The sequence below is a fragment of the Drosophila miranda genome, chromosome 4 (genome assembly GCF_003369915.1).
Source record: "Drosophila miranda strain MSH22 chromosome 4, D.miranda_PacBio2.1, whole genome shotgun sequence".
Lineage (NCBI taxonomy): Eukaryota > Metazoa > Arthropoda > Insecta > Diptera > Drosophilidae > Drosophila > Drosophila miranda.
The window spans coordinates 1,423,755-1,442,040 of NC_046677.1; the positions used below are offsets into that span (position 1 = coordinate 1,423,755).

Below are 18,286 nucleotides of genomic sequence, written 5' to 3' on the forward strand. Positions count from 1 at the left end.
ACGAACAAGCGAGGTATAGAGAGTCTTTGTTATATAGGGGTCGGCAAATTCCTTTGACCTCTTTATAAACCCAAGCACGCCCATGGCCTTATTTACCATGGTAGAAATGTGTTCGGAAAACTTTAACTTGGGGTATAACATAACACCCAGATCATCCACCAGGGTAATTCTCTCAAGAGAACCACCAAATAGGGTGTAGAGAGCCAACAAAGGGCTAGAACGATGAAATGTCATAACTTTGCATTTCGAGGCATTAAGGTGTAAAAAGTTTGCACAACACCATGACTGAAAGTTATTGAGATCGGATTGCAAGCGAGAATGAAATGAAATGTCCTTGTACTGGACACAGAGTTTAACATCATCCGCATACATAAGTACTCGAGAGTATGTTAATACTGAAGGTAAGTCATTAATAAAGAGTGTGAAGAGTAAGGGGCCTAGATGGCTGCCTTGTGGTACTCCCGAAGAAACCTTTACTGGTAAAGAGAGGGAGTTTTTGAAGAGGACTCTTTGAGACCTAGAACAAAGATAGCTAGAAATCCATCTCAGGAGGTTGGGCGGAAACCCTAAAAGGTCAAGTTTATGCGCTAAAAGGGAATGGTTTACAGAGTCGAATGCTTTACTAAAGTCGGTGTAAATAACATCCGTCTGTAAGTTACATTGAAAGCCTTTAATAATGAAAGAGGTAAACTCTAACAAGTTCGTGGTGGTTGATCGCCGCCTTATAAATCCATGCTGAGTTGGAGATATAAGTGACTTGCAGAGATGTTGCAAGTGCGGAGTTAAAACCCTCTCAAACATTTTAGGAATAGCGGATAACTTTGCTATACCTCTATAATTTTTTGCATCAGACTTGCTACCTTTTTTATGGAGAGGAATTATAAACGATTCCTTCCAGATCGGGGGGAAGCAAGAGGAATCAAGCAAAGGTCCATACAGAGCCTCTGCGCAGTACCTGAGTACACAACCTGGAACACCGTCTGGACCCGGTGAAAACACCGGCTTAACTAGTCGAAGATCATGAAGTAGGGAACATTCATTTAACAAGGGACTGAAAATGCCGTTCGACCTCGGTAAACCGTATGGGTACGGATGACCAGAGTAGCTTTCCTCAGAATAGGTGGTTTGGAAGAATTGGGCAAAAAGATCGGCAATTGCCTGATCATTATTTGCCGACGTATTACAAAATGATAGCGAGGATGGGTGTGCGGACGTTCTACGCTTACTGTTTACGAAGCTGTAAAACTGTTTAGGGTCCTGAGAAAAACGTATCCTGCATCGAGATAGGTAGTTCTTATAGCATTGAGCATTAAGAACTGAAAAGTTTAACCGAGCTAATACATAGCGAGAGTGAGAAGTAGGAGAACCCACTTCTTGAAATTTTTTATAAAGTCTTGATTTTAAGTTTTTTAGACTGGATAACTCTTTGGTAAACCAAGGGGGTTTTCCAGATCTAGTCGGACAAGAAAGCGGGACACAAGAATCGAAAAATGTGCCAAGAGCATTGTAAAAAATGTTTGTGCCTTTTATGATATCAGTGCACAAGTACAAAGCGGACCAATCAAAATCCCTAATGAGGTTATTAAGCTTCGCAAACTCGGCTTTACGAAAGCAGCGGACACGTTCGGGCAGCCTACTCGACCGATCCAATACAGTTGGTCCTATATCTAGCGACACCTCGAAAGTAGGGTGGTAGGCGTCTTCAGGTATAGTGAGCGGAAGGGCTCGGGTTAACAACACTATGGTCGGATCCGATACAAAGCACAGATCAAGCAATCGACCCAAGGAATTTTTCACATGGTTGACTTGAGACAGGGATAGGTCAAGCAAGCCGTCAACAAAGTCATGTCGTGACATGGGCACTAGGATACTAGACTCGTTTACCGAAGACCAAACAGTTCCTGGCAAGTTGAAGTCACCAAGAACTATCATACGATCTTTATCAGATAGCGAGGAAGAAACAGCGGTTAAAGCGGACAAGTGCTGCTCATAAATTGAAATATCCGAAGAAGGTGGGATATACGAGCAAGTAATGAATATAGCGAAAGCGGGAAGAATCAGTTTTACACACAGGAATTCCAGTTCCCGTTGAACTTGGACTGTGAAGTGTTCCGACGTGAAGTAAGAGTCCACTGCAATTAGAACCCCCCCTGCCCGTCGAGACGAACGGTCCTTTCTAAAAGTTGTGTACCGACCTGCCAAAACCTCGGAACTAAGAATGTCCGGCTTTAACCAGGTTTCAGTAAACACAATAACGTGGGAAGCAAATGCAACACTATCCCGGAAAAGAATGCTGAGCTTACTACGCAAGCCTCTTACATTCTGATAGGTTACTAAAAGAGAAGTTAGTTTTTTGGAAAGGTGGAAGCAAGACGGGAAGTTGAGGAAGAGGAAGTTGAGGTTGAGGGTGGCACACTGGAAAGATTTGGAAGGGATATGGGGGGCCTATTCTTCTTCTTAGCCTCAAACTCCTTCACCACCAAATGCTCCGGCCAAAATTTGGCGGAGCAAATGGTGTCAAATTGAGTTGGGGAGATGCTTATCTTAAACGAGGCTATCTCCCTGGCATAAGAGAAGTTAAATTTCTCCACCTTTAAACCCACGGCTTTTATTTTGCTTTGAATAAAAGCAATTACATCATTAGATGTGAGGTCAGGGGCCAGCCGTGAAACAAAAACTTGTCGTTTTGGTGGGACTCCCACCAGTGGTTTAGTCACCACAGGCCTAGTACCTGTGGTGGCAATATCCGGAGGTCCGGAACGTCTATTTACTGGTGGGATCGGGATAGACGGGACAACTAGCGAACTTGCGGACACCACGGACACGGACGCTGCAGACGTACTTGGCTGCACATTCTCCGAGGCGATGAATTCGGCTACCGAATCTGCATCGCCAGCAGCTGTCGTTGCCCTTGGAGTGGCAAACGAGATCAACTGCTGCACACTTGGAGTGGTCGGAATCAGTTTTTCGGCGGCGCACGGCTGAGTGACGGTTGGCAATTGCAGATCCCGCGGAGTGACCTTTTTGCGCCTCGGAGACTCATTCAGCAGTTTTAAACCGCTAAACTGAGCCTCCATGGCTAGGAGCCGATCGTATTGGTTTTTAAAACCAACGGTCAGCTCCTTAAAGCCACTCCGCGTCTGCCTCATGAAAGCCACCATGTCTTTCTCCACCGCACGGCATGCCTCGCAACTGTAATGCAAGCCATTACGTTTGGCTATAGCATCACTCACGAGGCCAGAAAATCCAGCGCATTTTGCGTGCACTACGCTGTCGCAGAGCCAGCAGGGGACATTCGGCTGATCGTGGGTGATCTGCTTCTTACAGCTTTTTTTGGCACAGACCACAGCGTATTCCATTTTATTATTTATTTATTTACTATTATTTGCAAAACAAATTGGTATCAGACCAATGTGCCAGACAACGCTCAAAGCGGAATTGGTAAAAAAAAAAAAGAGAGCAGAGTGGAGAGCGGTTATAGCGAGAGCTACTAAGCAGAGAGCGCTATTGCTCGGAAAGTTTGAAGAGCGAGAGAGAAAGAACAGTTATTGAAGTTGAGGTGATAGCGAGAGAGTGATAAAACAACAAAAGCTACCAGACGAGAGCGGACTGCAATGCAATGTAATGCGTACTCACTCACTGCAACAACACAAACACAAGCACAAGCACAAGCCGACGCCGAAAAATAAAAAGTTAAATAATGTTTTAACACAAATCAAAAGGCATGCACTCGCGTAATAGAATAGGTTTCCAGATTGTTGTCTGGTTAGGAAGTATAATTAGAATTTAGTTAGGAAATAGCCGGCTGTTTATTCAAAACAAAAGGAAAAAATGCGGAGCGCTAAACAAAAACTCGTCTGATCACTACGAAAGATAATCGGAATCGATTGGGTACATTGTTCTCTGGCTGTTTTTCATACAGTTTTGATCTAAAGAGGCGGAAGAGGGAGGTGCATAATTTTGAAAAGACTTGATTCAGTATGATATCAGAAGAGTCTGGATACAAATACATATATTGCTCTAGATCTTAATCTCTTAGATCTATGCGCCCATAAAGACGGGCGGACAGAACGACGGACGGACGAACAGACAGGCATGACTATATTGACTCGGCTATTGATACTGATCAAGAATATATGTAAATACTTTGTTGTCAGAAACGCTTCCTTATGGGTATTACACACATCCTCTTTCACCAAAACATTTCTAGTACCGGCTATAAAAAAAGTCAAATAGATTTTATGATTTATTGTACGAAATGTCAGCCACATGACATAATTTAAAAAAAATTTTTAGCGTTTATAAATAAAACAGTTTCTCCGATAAGGAATCTGCAACATTGCGCTGAATACTTTGTCCAATTAGGTACGCCAACTTATGAGCATACTGAAAAAAAATATAAATAATATATTAGCAATATATTACAAAGAAATGCTCGCTTCGGGGCCCGAAGATTGTGATTATTTTATTTATTTTATTATTGCATTAAGTTAATAGAAAAATCTATATTAGCATGGATATCATTAATGTTTTAGATAACATTAGATTTACATAAGAAGCGTCTTAGACAAATAAATTTTAACAGTGATTACAAAGTTTTTTTGTAGTTATATATATTTAAATAAATATATGGAAATGTAAACTATACTTGGGATTTTTATATGCAAGCTCTGCAACACCAGCTTATCTCGTGATGCAAGCACCGTCTCTCTTGCTTAAGAAACAAAAAAATAACCTCAATGGAATGCGATTCATCGAAAATGTACGTGCGGAAAATATTATGTCTAAAATGTCAATATAGCATGAGTATTTAAATTCTTTGTAGGTAACATTTTACCTTTTTATTAACAAATAAATGTTATTATCAAGCTGGTGTCCGTTTTTAATTTTGAACAAATTTTGCTCTTGTGCCTTCTTTAAAAATAATTTTTATTTAAATTAATTCTAAAATTTGGATCTGAAATAATTGGTCAGTGCAACAATACTGCGTTTTCGTACTAACAGATTAGCTGCCGTAGCTCGATCCGGTTATCTATAGAGTATTTTGAGCGCGCAATACACCAAATTAGGCGCTTAACAGCACTAAAGTGCCACTAGTGCCAAAGATTTTCGATACCAAAAGAGACTGACATTTAACATTATACCATTTAAAAATGTGTTTTCATCTTCCTGGAGAATATTAAACAAAAAAAAAACATTTTAAATATTATTTTTGGTCGTCAGTTATCAACAACATCAGACGTGTTATTATATCACTCCGCCGAGCTATAAAAATATAGTGAAATCAACCAAAAATTAATTAGCGAAATGGAGCTCAGGCTATGCTTGTTGGACAGAATTTCGCTGCCGTTGCAAGGGAAGTTCTTGTACCGAAAAGTAAAAACGCAACCATTCATGTGTAAGGTTTATTTGTGACTAAAAAAATGCTCTTCTCGCAGGCAGATAGAGACCGAAAAAAGGGAAAACAGAAAGGGAGATAAGAGAACGTCGTTTCGTTACGTCGTTACGACATATTCATATGTCTGTCAATACATGCGTGCATTGCTAGAGATGGTCATTCTTCAACACCCTTCCTCAATGCGTGCATGCTTACAAATTCCATTCTGGTCTGATGAGCTCGTGAGGTGGCTCAAAGGGGGCCTAGCTGAGGCCACCGGACGGGTCGCAGGTTGCGGATAGCGAACGACCTACCTATATACAGGTCATATAGGTAGGTCAGCTGCGAATAATCGGTCATCCCTAGGGAGAATACCGAAAATAAGCAGCCCCGGACAGCCAGCGGGTGTTCGCGAAGTAGCAACACTGACGATGCGCTTGTGGTGCCGCCTCGTATAAGTAGCTCACACACTCCCCTATCCCTACACACTACCTACCCACATCCCAACCCCCCACATTCAGCTCACACCGGGCCGGACTAAGAGTGTTATTCGACCCGTGCCGAGAGTCAGCCTGGCTGGGTGCCGGGTATTTAAAACTAGCCCAATCGTTAACGGAGAGCTCAGGGACTTGGCAGCCCCCTGATCTAAGTATGCCTTATCCGGGCAACGTGGATCTCTGCCCGGACGGACCGTACCCCTTCTCTGCAGCTCGTGGGAAAAGAATGGAAGAATTTAAAAACAAACAAAATGAGTCTGGCACTCCCCAAATGCCAACAGGGAGCAATCCCAAACAGGGGAAGGCAGCGGCCCAAAGGCCTGGCCCGACCCGCAAATCAGCAGGGAAAACCTGCGCGGCGGAAGATGCTAGGGAGAGCCCAAAGGGGTCCAATCCCGGTGTCGGGGTGGGTGGTGAATTGGCTCCCAAAACCGATACCTTGGCAGAGTGGCTATGCAATCCTGCGGCTGCTCTGCCTGCTGGTAAAGTGGCGGGTGATGAGTCTTGGTCCGACGGAGTATATTGCCAGCACTCCTTCTATCGGCATATGTAAAAGATTTGGCTTGGACACTAGTAGATGGTGACTTATCTACTAGTGTCCAAGCCAAATCTTTTACATATGCCGATAGAAGGAGTGCTGGCAATATACTCCGTCGGCAGAACGCAAGCCAGATGTCCAGCCCGACGGACAAATGGATAAAGAAGGTTGAGTGGGCCTCGAAGGTGCTGCCGAACTTTGGCAAGGAAGCACCGAAGAAGGAGGCCCCTCAGCCAAAAAGGCAGCGCTCGCAAGAGACTCCGGGGCCGACACCGAAGCGCTCCAGAGTGCTGCCTAACACATCATTCGCGCAGATTGCCAGAGAAAGGACGCTGATTGGCGTCCTGGACAAAGGCAGCGCGGACTCCCGGATACCTAGAAACCAGTGGAAGTGGGTGGAAGCGGCACTGGCCGACCGCTGCTTCGAGCTGCTGGAAAAGCAGCCTGGATATCGCTGGCCCCGATTGAGGCTGCCAAGGGCGAGCTCAATTTTGGGTTCAGCTCTGTGACCGTAAAGGTCTACAAGTCGGATGCGGCGGCCGGGGCACGTCCTGTCGACAAGCCAGTCGAGCAGGACGCTGCCTCGGAGATCGAAGCACCCGACGATCACACAGAGATAGACCCAGAGGGCTACTCCACCGATGGCACGCTGAGATGCGACTTCGAGGCGATGTGTTGCCACGAGGAAGTCGAGGACGATCCGGATGCCGACATTACAGTGGTGGAGAACACTAAGGATGTCCTTGAGGCTCCTTCAGATCAATCTCCACCACTGTAAAGCAGCATCCGCTGCTCTTATACTCCGCCTCGAAGAGAGCGGAGCAGACGTAGCCCTGATCCAGGAACCTTGGATAGTGGGAGACAAGGTTTGTGGACTAGGGTCGAAGGAGTACAAGATAATTGTAGCTCAACATGAAGGTAAAACCCGCACCTGCATTCTCGCCAGAAAGCACCTTAATATTTTTCTGCTCCATAATTATAGCGATAGCGACAACACGGCGGCAAGCCTAGAGCTGAAGGGGACACATCTAAGACTGATGTCATCCTACATGGCCCATGAGGGAAACAATGCTCCCAACGACCTTGTTCGCAAACTAGCCAGCGACAGCGAGAGGTCGGACATAGACCTACTGATAGGTTGCGATGCCAACGCTCACCACACTCAATGGGGGAGCTCGAACACAAATGTAAGGGGTGAGTCACTTTTCAGCTTCATCCTTAACTCAAATCTATTTATTTGTAATCGGGGCAACGACCCCACTTTTATAATTAAAAATCGACAGGAGGTTATTGACATCACCCTAGTGTCTTCCAACCTGTTAGACATAGTCAAGAGTTGGCAAGTCCTTGATGACCACTCTTTCTCTGACCACAGATACATCGAGACCACACTATCCCTCGAGTGTCCGAAACCTAAGGACTATATTAATCCCAGGAAAGCCAACTGGGAAAAATATAGCTCAGCCCTGGAGGACTTACTCCCCTCCAAAGCACCATCATGCCCTGACACAAAAGACGACCTAGATCGCCTAGTGAACAGGTTCACAGAGGCATGCAACAAAGCCTTCGCGGCAGCGTGCCCCTCTAGCAAACCTAGGGGGAAAAAGAAACCCCCCTGGTGGTCAAAACAAATAGACATCCTACGTAAAAGCGCAGGACCCTCTTCAACAGGGCTAAAAGCGCGAACGAGGGGAGCCACTGGGCAGACTACAAAATCAGTCTGTCTTTATATAAAAAGGAAACAAGGAAAGCAAAAAGGGCCTCTTGGCAAAAATTTTGCTCGGAAATTGAGGAAACGTCAGAGGCCGCAAGGCTTCGCAAGATTCTCTCAAAAACTAACCCCTCGGTAGGGTATCTTAAAAGGAATGACGGCACGTGGACTAACTCCAGTGAGGAGTCCCTGCACATTCTACTAGACACACATTTTCCAGGGTGCACAACCATCGAGACGGCACATCTTCCAGGAGAGGGACCGGTAACCTCGATGGATCACATCCTCACAAAACGTAACATAAGCTGGGCAATAAACAGCTTCAACCCGTTCAAATCGCCAGGCCCAGACCAGGTAATCCCGGCCCAACTTCAGAAGGCCGGGGATACGGCCATCAACTGGCTACAAGGTATCTTCAGGAAGATACTGGCTGTGGGTACAATCCCGCGAACATGGCTTAAGGCAAAGATAGTCTTCATTCCCAAAGCTGGGAAAGCCTCGCACTCAGCTGCAAAAGACTTTAGACCAATCAGCCTATCGTCCTTCCTCCTCAAAACCTTTGAGAGACTCGTCGGGCTGCAACTGAGGACGGTGACATCATCGATGGGATCGTCCGCCCAGTCAAGGTATGTCAACAGAGGCACCCCGCAAGGTGGTGTCCTGTCTCCTCTTCTGTGGAACATAGCAGTCAACAAGATTCTATGTGACCTAGAAGGGGGGGGCTGCAAAGTCGTGGCCTATGCGGACGACGTTGCGATTATCTTCTCGGGGAAATACCCCCAAACACTGTGCGACTTAATGTCCACAAAGCTAGCGCAACTGTCGGATTGGACAGAATCGCGCGGTCTGGGAGTAAATCCCTCAAAAACGGAACTCGTACTATTCACAAATAAATACAAGGTCCCGCCCCTCAACCCTCCAATACTACAAGGATGCAGGCTCTCCTTTAGCGACAGTGCCAGCTACTTAGGGTTGGTAATTGACAAGAAGCTTAGCTGGAACCTGAATGTCAAAGACAGAGGGAAGAAGGCAATGACTGCACTCTACACATGCAAAAAAGCTATTGGGCTAAGATGGGGTATGATCCCAAGCATAGTCCAATGGATATATCAAGCTATAGTTAGACCAATACTACTCTACGGAGTTACGGTGTGGTGGCCGGCCCTATCAAAAAGGGCGATCACCAAGCAACTGGGCAAAGTCCAGCGGACTGCCGCCCTATGCATCAGCGGAGCTCTTCGCACCACCCCAAATGATGCGCTAAATGCCATCCTATGCCTACAGAGCCTTGACCTCGCAGGAAAGGAACGGGCAGAAGCAGCAGCAATACGTCTAAGAGACTCAGATCAATGGGTGACACAGTGCATAGGTCACTCAGCCATATTAAATAATAGCAGTACCGTCCCCTCAAAAACAGACTACCAAGTTCCAAGAGAGTACACAGACACTCCCTTCGACACAATCATCCCTCACAGAGACGAATGGCTCGAGGGACTCCCAGGCCCAGATGGGGCCATAAACATCTTCACAGATGGCTCAAAGCTGGACGACAGAGTCGGAGGGGGAATCTACTCTGAACAGCTAAGCATAAGGCATTCCTTCAGACTTCCAGATCATTGCAGTGTCTTTCAAGCGGAAGTCATAGCAATCAGGGAGGCTCTAGACTGCCTACAAGCGGCTGCCGTCACGGCAACCAAGCTAAACATTTATAGCGACAGCCAGGCTGCGATCAAATCGCTAAGCGCGATTTCCTCGAACTCGGCCACCGTGGCAGACTGCCGCAAATCTCTGCACGAGATGGCTCAGCAATTTGCTATTAGCCTGATTTGGGTCCCGGGCCACCGGGACATCGAGGGCAACTGTATAGCGGACGAGCTGGCCAGATCTGGCACTACAATCCCCCTTCTCCAAGACAAGGAGGATATCTGTATGCCAATGGCCACCTGTAAGCTCATTATAAGGGAGCAATACAAGCAACTAAAAAACGATATGTGGCAAACAGTGCCACGATGTCGCACAACTCGGCAAACATGGCCGACCATGGACATGAAGCGCACCTCCGAGCTCCTCAAGTTAAGCAGGAAAAGGTGCAGCGTAGTCACACGTTCCCTCACGGGACACTGGCTAATAGGCACCCACGCTAACAGGCTGGGGGCCCCACATAACGATTTTTGTCGCAGCTGTAGAGACGAGGAAGAAGAGGAGACAGTGGATCATCTGTTCTGCTCCTGCCCAGCTCTCAGCAGAAGAAGGCTACAGCACCTGGGCTCAGCCTTTCTACACGACATCTCAGAGATGTCCAAACTATGTCCCAGGAGGATAGCGAACTTTGTGAGAGCATCTGGATGGGATAATTGCTGACAGGAAGTCTCACAACGCAGGAAGGAAATGATCCTATGCGGTATCACAACGGGCCGAAACCAGCCTAAGTGTGACGGGTTCCGAGCGAGCCCGGCAGCCGCCTCAACCTAACCTAACCTACAAATTCCATTTAACTCAATTTAAACTTAACAATTTTGTAAATTCGACATGCTTTCTCTTAGGGAAACTCTTGGTCAAGATATCTGCAATCATATCTGTTGTACTAGCATATTTTAACTTAACTTGACCTTCTTCTACATTCTGTCGTATAAAGTGATATCTAATATCAATATGCTTGGTCCTTGAGTGATGAACTGGGTTCCTAGCCAGCTCTTGTGCTCTCAGATTATCGCCATATAAGGTAGTTGAGGTAGCTTCATCTCCACAGCCAATTTCGTTGATTAAGCGACGTAAGAATATGGACTCCTTACACACAGCCGACAGTGCCATGTATTCTGCCTCCGTGCTGCTAAGTGTCACGCTGCGTTGTTTCTCAGATCGCCAAGAAATTGGGCCACCTGCCAAAAAATATATATAGCCCGCATCCACATATCCAGTAAGTGGCTGGTGACACCCTTTGTAGTGTAGTTTGAAGTTCATCGTCGCTGCCAAGTACCTCAGAACGTGCTTCACACCAGCCAGATGCTCTGCGTGCGGATCTTTGTTCCTCTGGGCCAACTTTGCAACTGAATGCAAAATGTCCGGTCTGGTTGTGAGTGCCAGCCACATCAGCTCACCAATCATGGACTGATACATGACAGGATCAACCTTTTGATACTGCTCATTAGTACAATCCACCTGGAACCCCGTATCCAACGGAGTAGCCACTGGTCTACATTTGTCCATGTCGTGAGCTTGCAATAGTTCCTTGATGTATTGCGAGTGGCCTATGGTGATAGGCCCAAGCTCACCTTCACGGTGCAACTCCATGCTTAAAAACAGCTCTGGAACACCTTTGTCAATACATTCGAACGCATTTGAAATAGCCGATTTGATACTGAGCATGGACTGGCATGCTATAAGTAAATCGTCAACATATACCAAAATTAACGATAAGTTACCTTTCCCTCTCTGCCGGTAGAGACACGGCTCGTTGTCACAGGCAAGAAAACCCAGATTAGTCATGGCGCCATTCAGCTTCGAATTCCATTCCCTTCTTGACTGCTTCAATCCATATATTGCCTTTTAAGCAGCATAGCATTCGCTGGATAAGCTCGATCAATGTACCCTTGTGGTTGCTTCATTTACACCGTATCGCTCAGGTCACTGTAGAGGTATGCCGTACATACATCCATTTGGTTGACATATAATTTCAATTCTGCTGCTGGCGCAAGAATAAATTGCAGGCTCTCCAGTCTGCAGACTGGAGAAAATGTTTCCGCATAGTTTATGCCGTACTGCTGGGAGCAACCTTTTGCCACCAGCCGCGCCTTAAAACGTTCGATTTGACCATCTTTGTCGCGTTTCAGGCTATATACCCATTTGCATCCAACTGCTCGTTGTCCTGCCGGTAAGTCTGCCAACTGCCATGTCTCGTTTGCCATTAATGTGCACCAAGAATGTTTTACTCCTTTCTCGGACGGCCAAGTTTACCGGTCCGAATCAGCCTTGGTCTGCCAGGTCCAACGCGAGGAGCTGGCTCATCTGACTCAACCTTTTCTGTTGCGCTCTCGCTCTCGCTCTCGCGCTCTCGCCTTGGTCGGTGATCGATTCCGTACATACACAGCTGCGTTGACTGCCTCAGCCCACAAGGATTCGCCTAATCCTGACATTTCCACCAGAGTGCGGTTTGCCCTCTCAGCATCGCAGTTTTGCTGTGGAGTATACGTCACTGTCAGCTGCCTCTCGATCCCATTAGGTTTAAGAATTTATCAAACGATTTGTTGACAAATTCACCGCCATTGTCGCTCCGGATCATAGCTCGCAAACGACGGTCAACACTTTTTCCCTTTGCTGTCTCGTCACTGACAAAACCGAAAAAGACCACGAAGACACGGTCTCTCACTGAGCAGAACACTTTTTGTCTCTTCGCTTGTGTTATGTGTTTCGAGTTTTCGGGTGAGCCCGGCACACGATCGTGTCTCACAATAACAACTTAGAGAGACACTTTGGTCAAGCGCTCACAGCAAAAGTGTCTTTAGATGAGCAGAACCAAAAAAGTGTCTGAGTAAAGTGTTTTTAGTTTTTTTCGTGTATGTATATGTTTATTTATTCATGTTTTCCGCATCTTTTGGGCTATTGTATTGTAATATGTATATTTATTTGCAAAATTGGCAAACGAACATTTTCGTTTTGCTTTTCACGATTCATTTTAAGCTCCAATAGTCAAACCGTATAGAATTCACAAAAATTTATCGTTGCCATAAGCATCACACGTACAAGCACGCATACATACGCAAAAGACACTTTGTTCGTTCACTCGCGACAAGATGCTCAGTGAAAAACAGGAACAAAAGAGAAGTGAAGAAATCGGTCTTTGCTTGAGCAAAGAGAGAATTGAGCAAAAACAGATTTGATCGGGTCATTTCAGTCCATTTTCTCAATGTGTCCGTCAATGAGAGGTTTTTATCAGACACGCCGAAAGTGTCAACAGATATTTGCGAGCTGTGCTCCAAAAACATTTGAGACTTTTTCCCGTTTGCCGTTCAACCAGGGTTTCGAACTCGACGAACTTCTGGAAGACTTCATCCTTTGTCTGCAGAAAATACACAAATATACGCCTTGATTTGTCATCGATGAAGGTTAGAAAATACTTTGATCCAGCAAGCGACTGTGTGCCAAAGGGCCCGCACACATCTGCATGAACTAGTTCCAATATATCTTGAGCTCTACTGGTGGTTGCAACAGGAAATGGTTGCGCATGAATCTTGCTGACCATACATTTTTGCAATTCATATTAGCCGGGAAAACCATATTTTCAATGCCGCGCACCATTCCTTTGCTGATCAAATCTTTCATACTGCTGATGTTCAAGTGGCCGTACCGTTTATGCCACAGGGCACCATCAGCCTAAACCGCCGCAAAACAGTTGCTTTGTTTTCCTCGAAGCATATACAAGTTTCCAACTCTGTTCGCCTTTACAATGCATTCGCCATTTTGGATAACTTGTGCATATTCTTGTCCAAAAGTGACGAAACATTTATTCTGTACAGCGCTGCTCACCGAGAAATAATTTCCATTCATTTCGGGCACATAGAGAAGATTCTTTAACAGCAGCGTGCATATCTCTGTCTTCAGCTCTACTTCCCCTTTTCCTTCAGCTTTTAGGAAACCGGAGTCAGCCAGACCAATCATTTCTGTGTGTTTCTCGAACTTTGTAAATAACTGTTTCTCACAACACATGTGGCTTGTGGCACCACTATCCAAATCCACCACTCTTTTTCAAATTATCTGCGTCCAACGCATTTAATAGACTGCACTGCTTGTTCTCCACTCTTGCTGCCCTTTCCACATTTGCGCTCTCCTTCTTACACTGAGCCTTGATATGCCCGCGCTCAAAACACTTGAAACATATCATTGTATTGTTTCTCTTCTTTTGCGCTCTGTGCGCGGCCGGCTTTTTTACTGCGGTATATGCCTTTACGTATTTTGATCTTTTGATCTTCTGTGTTTCCCTTTCGTTCGCCTTCTTCCTTCAGTTTTACGCATAGAACATCGAAAGTCGGCAGACTGTCGCGCGTCTCTATGGCGACAACGAAATTTTCGAATTGTTCTGGAAGGCTTGACAACAAAACAATTGAGCGCAGTTCATCATTTAGCTCGATTCCTACTGACCCAAGAATATCCACGAACTCATTAATGTAGCTTTAAATGCTTTGCCTTTGGTCCATGCGCTTGCTTAGCAATTTCTTGTACAGTTGAACCTTTCGTACAGGTCCACTTGGTTGATGAACACTCTTTAATTTGTTCCATGCTTCGGACGACTTACTGCAATTTTTAATGTATCCCAACTGTGAAGTTTTCACACCCAATGTGATCATGGCCAGCGCCTTTTCATCCTTGGCCTGTCAATTCACACCTTCGGGAACATTCGTTGGTAGCAGGGCACCAGATGCCACACTTCACAATTCAGCGGGCACCAACACAGACCGCATTTGAATACACCAGGAGTCATAATTTCCCTCCTCTAATTTGTCTATTTGATACATCCAGCTCATTGCTGATTATCGTTTAGTCTCTGAGTCACACCGATGTTAATAGTTCGTAACTAAAACAGTCACTTTACTTTTTAATTTACAAAATCCGAACATGGGCCCATAACCTGTTGGACAGAATTTCGCTGCCGTTGCAAGGGAAGTTCTTGTACCGAAAAGTAAAAACGCAACCATTCATATGTTAGGTTTATTTGTGACTGAAAAAATGCTCTGCTCGCAGGCAGATAGAGACCGAGCAAAAGGGAAAACAAAAAGGGAGATAAGAGAACGTCGTTTCGTTACGTCTCTCACTCATACGTCTACATATTCATATGTCTGTCAATACATGCGTGCATTGCTAGAGATGGTCATTCTTCAACAATGCTTGGATACTTGTGATCGTGTTGCCAATGAAAATTATCAAGTGCTATATATAATAATAAAAACGAGGGGGAACGCTGTGAATTGCTGCTGCGACCGCAACTCTACATTTATACCCGATACATAGTCAGTATGGCTACACTGCGTAGCTACTGCAAAATAATTTGTTTCTTTTGGCTATAAAAATGATCCGATCTGATACCAGCAATCTGGTACTTATGGTCATTCTTTATGATTGTGCGTTTTTAGTTTTCTTTTATCTTCAATATTGTGGGTGCCACTGATGTTCGTCCTTTGGGGGAGCGGAAGGGCGTGGGGCGAATTTTTGAAATACATTTGTGCAGGTTCGATATCACAGGACTCATAGGGACGGACAGACAGACTCAGGCTCAATAGACTCGACTATTGATGCTGATCAGGAATATATATACTTAATGGGGTCTGAAACGCTTCCTTCTGGACGTTACACACATCCATTTTCCCCACAAATCTATACTCATTTTGAGTATCGGTTATAATAAATCAAATGAGCCAAAATCTCACTCGGAAGGAACAACAAGACGAACGTCGACTGTCGACACTCAGAAACAACGCTTACTTCTTTATACATAAGTGCACCCGAGGTAACGTACCACCAACAACTGCAAGCGAACGCAAAGAGCACGCTCTCTCTCCGTTGGAAAAGCTTAATGGGTCGAGCGAGCTTTAATGCTTTCTACTAGTATCTAGCATTTGTGGTTTGAACGTGCATTTAAAATGCGAAGCCAAAACCGATGGTAACTCTGGTGGATAAGAAAATATTAGAGCACGTGCCTAATTAATTAAATACTGTCAAATAAAAACGGACAGAGTGTAAATTATTAGATAAAATGAAAATTTTTAAATAAACCATCAGCTAACCAATTTCTGTTGTTTAAACTTTATGCATGTGCCTTAAATCATAACTTTATTTATGGGGCAGTGTCCACATGACATACATTTTCGCCAGATTTGTGTTCTGAATTTATTGACATGCGGCTGATCAAATTTTGTTTTTTCAAAAGGCTCTAAGTTTTGCTGTATTCATTGAGATCCAATTTTAGCTCCACGCGAAAAATTTCTAGTATGTTCCATCGACCTCCTTCCACAGTGAATATTGACGCCTGGGAAGTACAGTAAGCTCCAAGTACAAAGAAAATATTTTTGGCGAAGTCGAGATAGAAGTCTTCGCATTTAAATTTTGAAGGGAAAAAACAAAAATCATTATTAATTAATTCAAAACTAAAATTTTTCCCCCGATGGTTTCCCACAGTTTGCAGCAGAAAAGCGCCACCAGTATGGCCATCGCCTCATTTTATGATATGGGGATGAATAGCTTAATATAAAACTGAATGATTAATGATTAAGAGTATTGTGCATGCAAATAAGTATAAAGAATTTATTCGCAGTGAAGTTTGGGCCAGTATGGAATTAGTTAGTTAGAAAGAAGATTTTTCAGGCCGATTGTGCACCTTGACATAGAGCGAGTGATTCTTTGACGTTTTTGTATCTTAAAAAATGCATCTATCTAGTTTTGACTATTTCAACGACAGATTAACAGATTAAAGGCGGAATTGGGCATTAAGACCTTAGATGAGCCAGGAAACAGCCCCGACCTCAATCTAAGAGCGAATGATGCCTGGCCCAAGGGTTGAGTTTTTATTTAAATACTTAACAATTATCTTCTCATAATGGTTTAAGATACTAAAAGAACTAACTCTAAATACAAGAGAGTATGAAAAACAGAATTTTTACAAATTTGTTAAGTTTAGGTGATTTTAAATATTAAGCGATAGTTCAGGAGAAAATGTATGACAAAGGGTGTTATATTATCGCATACAACCCTAAAAGGTTCATGCTGGGCGTAGTTTGACCTATGTTTATATGGGTAGCCGGATAGGACGAAAAGTTCTAGTAGGTCTACAGGGTAAATCAATCTGACCCAATAGAGTTTGAGAGTCTACGACTCCGAGGAGCTTCTGCACAAACATTAGCCCATTTAATATTATGCGATGGTGCAGCGAAACTAGGTCAATAAGATTTAGTCTAGATCGGTAAGCTGGCAAGAGTCTACCAGAGTCCCAGCTTAAATTAGAATACTGCGGGCTCCACACACAAGAACAATACTCCAATATCGGACAGCAGAAGAATTTACATTATTCTGATAATGAAGGGATGGAGGAAATGCACAGACTTACGATTAGAGTTAACAAACGAAAAGAATTTTGTAGGATTTAAATCAATAAAATTTTTTTCATAAAGACTTTATGCGGAAAGTACTATGGTACTCTCAGCACCACTAGATTGGACACACTCAAGGTATATAGACAGAGTTGGATGGTTATTGGTTGATATTGGGCTTGCTCTGAATAAAGTTGTTAGAGAATAGTGTTGGGTAAACATTGCTCATTTTGGGGAACATATTCACTTGTTCTTTTTTAGTAAGTGAGTCAACTCACTCATATTGCTCACTTGTTCACCTAGATTGCTCAGTTGCTCATTGCTCACTAGCTCACTTAGATTGCTCAGTTGCTCACTGTTCACGCACAGATCACTAAGCACCACAGTTTTTTACACAAATAAAATACGTTACATTTAATCAAACATTTAAAACTAAAAAAAAAAATGCAATGATTCCAAATTTCACTATACTTTCGAAGTATCGAATATACTTCGAATTAGCGACATACTGAATTTTCAAAAGAATAAACAGTTTTGCCGGTAATACAAAAAGTATGAAGTAAAAGCAAATATGAGCAACAAGTATCGAAGTATCGAATATACTTCGAATTAGCGACATACTGAATTTTCAAAAGAATAAACAGTTTTGCCGGTAATACAAAAAGTATGAAGTAAAAGCAAATATGAGCAACAACTGCCAGAACGAAAAATGCCCTTTGAGGAGCAAAATTGCGCAAAAAGTGAGTAGAGAACAAGTGAGCAAAAATGAACAAGTGAACAACAAAGAACAAGTGAACAACAAAGAACAAGTGAAAAAAAAAGAACAGCTTGGAAGGAACATGTTCAGTTGCTCACTTAAGTGAACAACTCTTTTTTGTTCACTCACTCATGAGCAACACAACACTATTAGAGAAGCATCAATAACGAACATAAATCTGTCTCTATTATCTTTAACAACTTTAATTTGGACAAGGGGACATCTGCTAGCCCATTGGTGAAATCATTGTGGAAATTGGGTAGCAACAGATTAGGGTCATCGCAATAAATTCTATTTAATGGATATTATTGAATGGGAATAACTCAGATGAG

General features: G+C 44.0%; 1 protein-coding gene across 1 annotated transcript in view; it reads right to left on the bottom strand.

Annotated features, from left to right (window-relative positions):
* Positions 1–4,233: 4,233 nt before the first annotated feature.
* Positions 4,234–18,286, bottom strand: part of LOC117189156 (protein argonaute-3) — a 339,488-nt gene continuing 325,435 nt past the window's right edge. Inside the window, exon 8 of the mRNA XM_033394224.1 lies at positions 4,234–4,386. Within this exon, the coding sequence (XP_033250115.1) occupies positions 4,300–4,386 (87 nt within the window). The 3' untranslated portion in view covers positions 4,234–4,299. The remainder of the gene's footprint in view (positions 4,387–18,286) is intronic.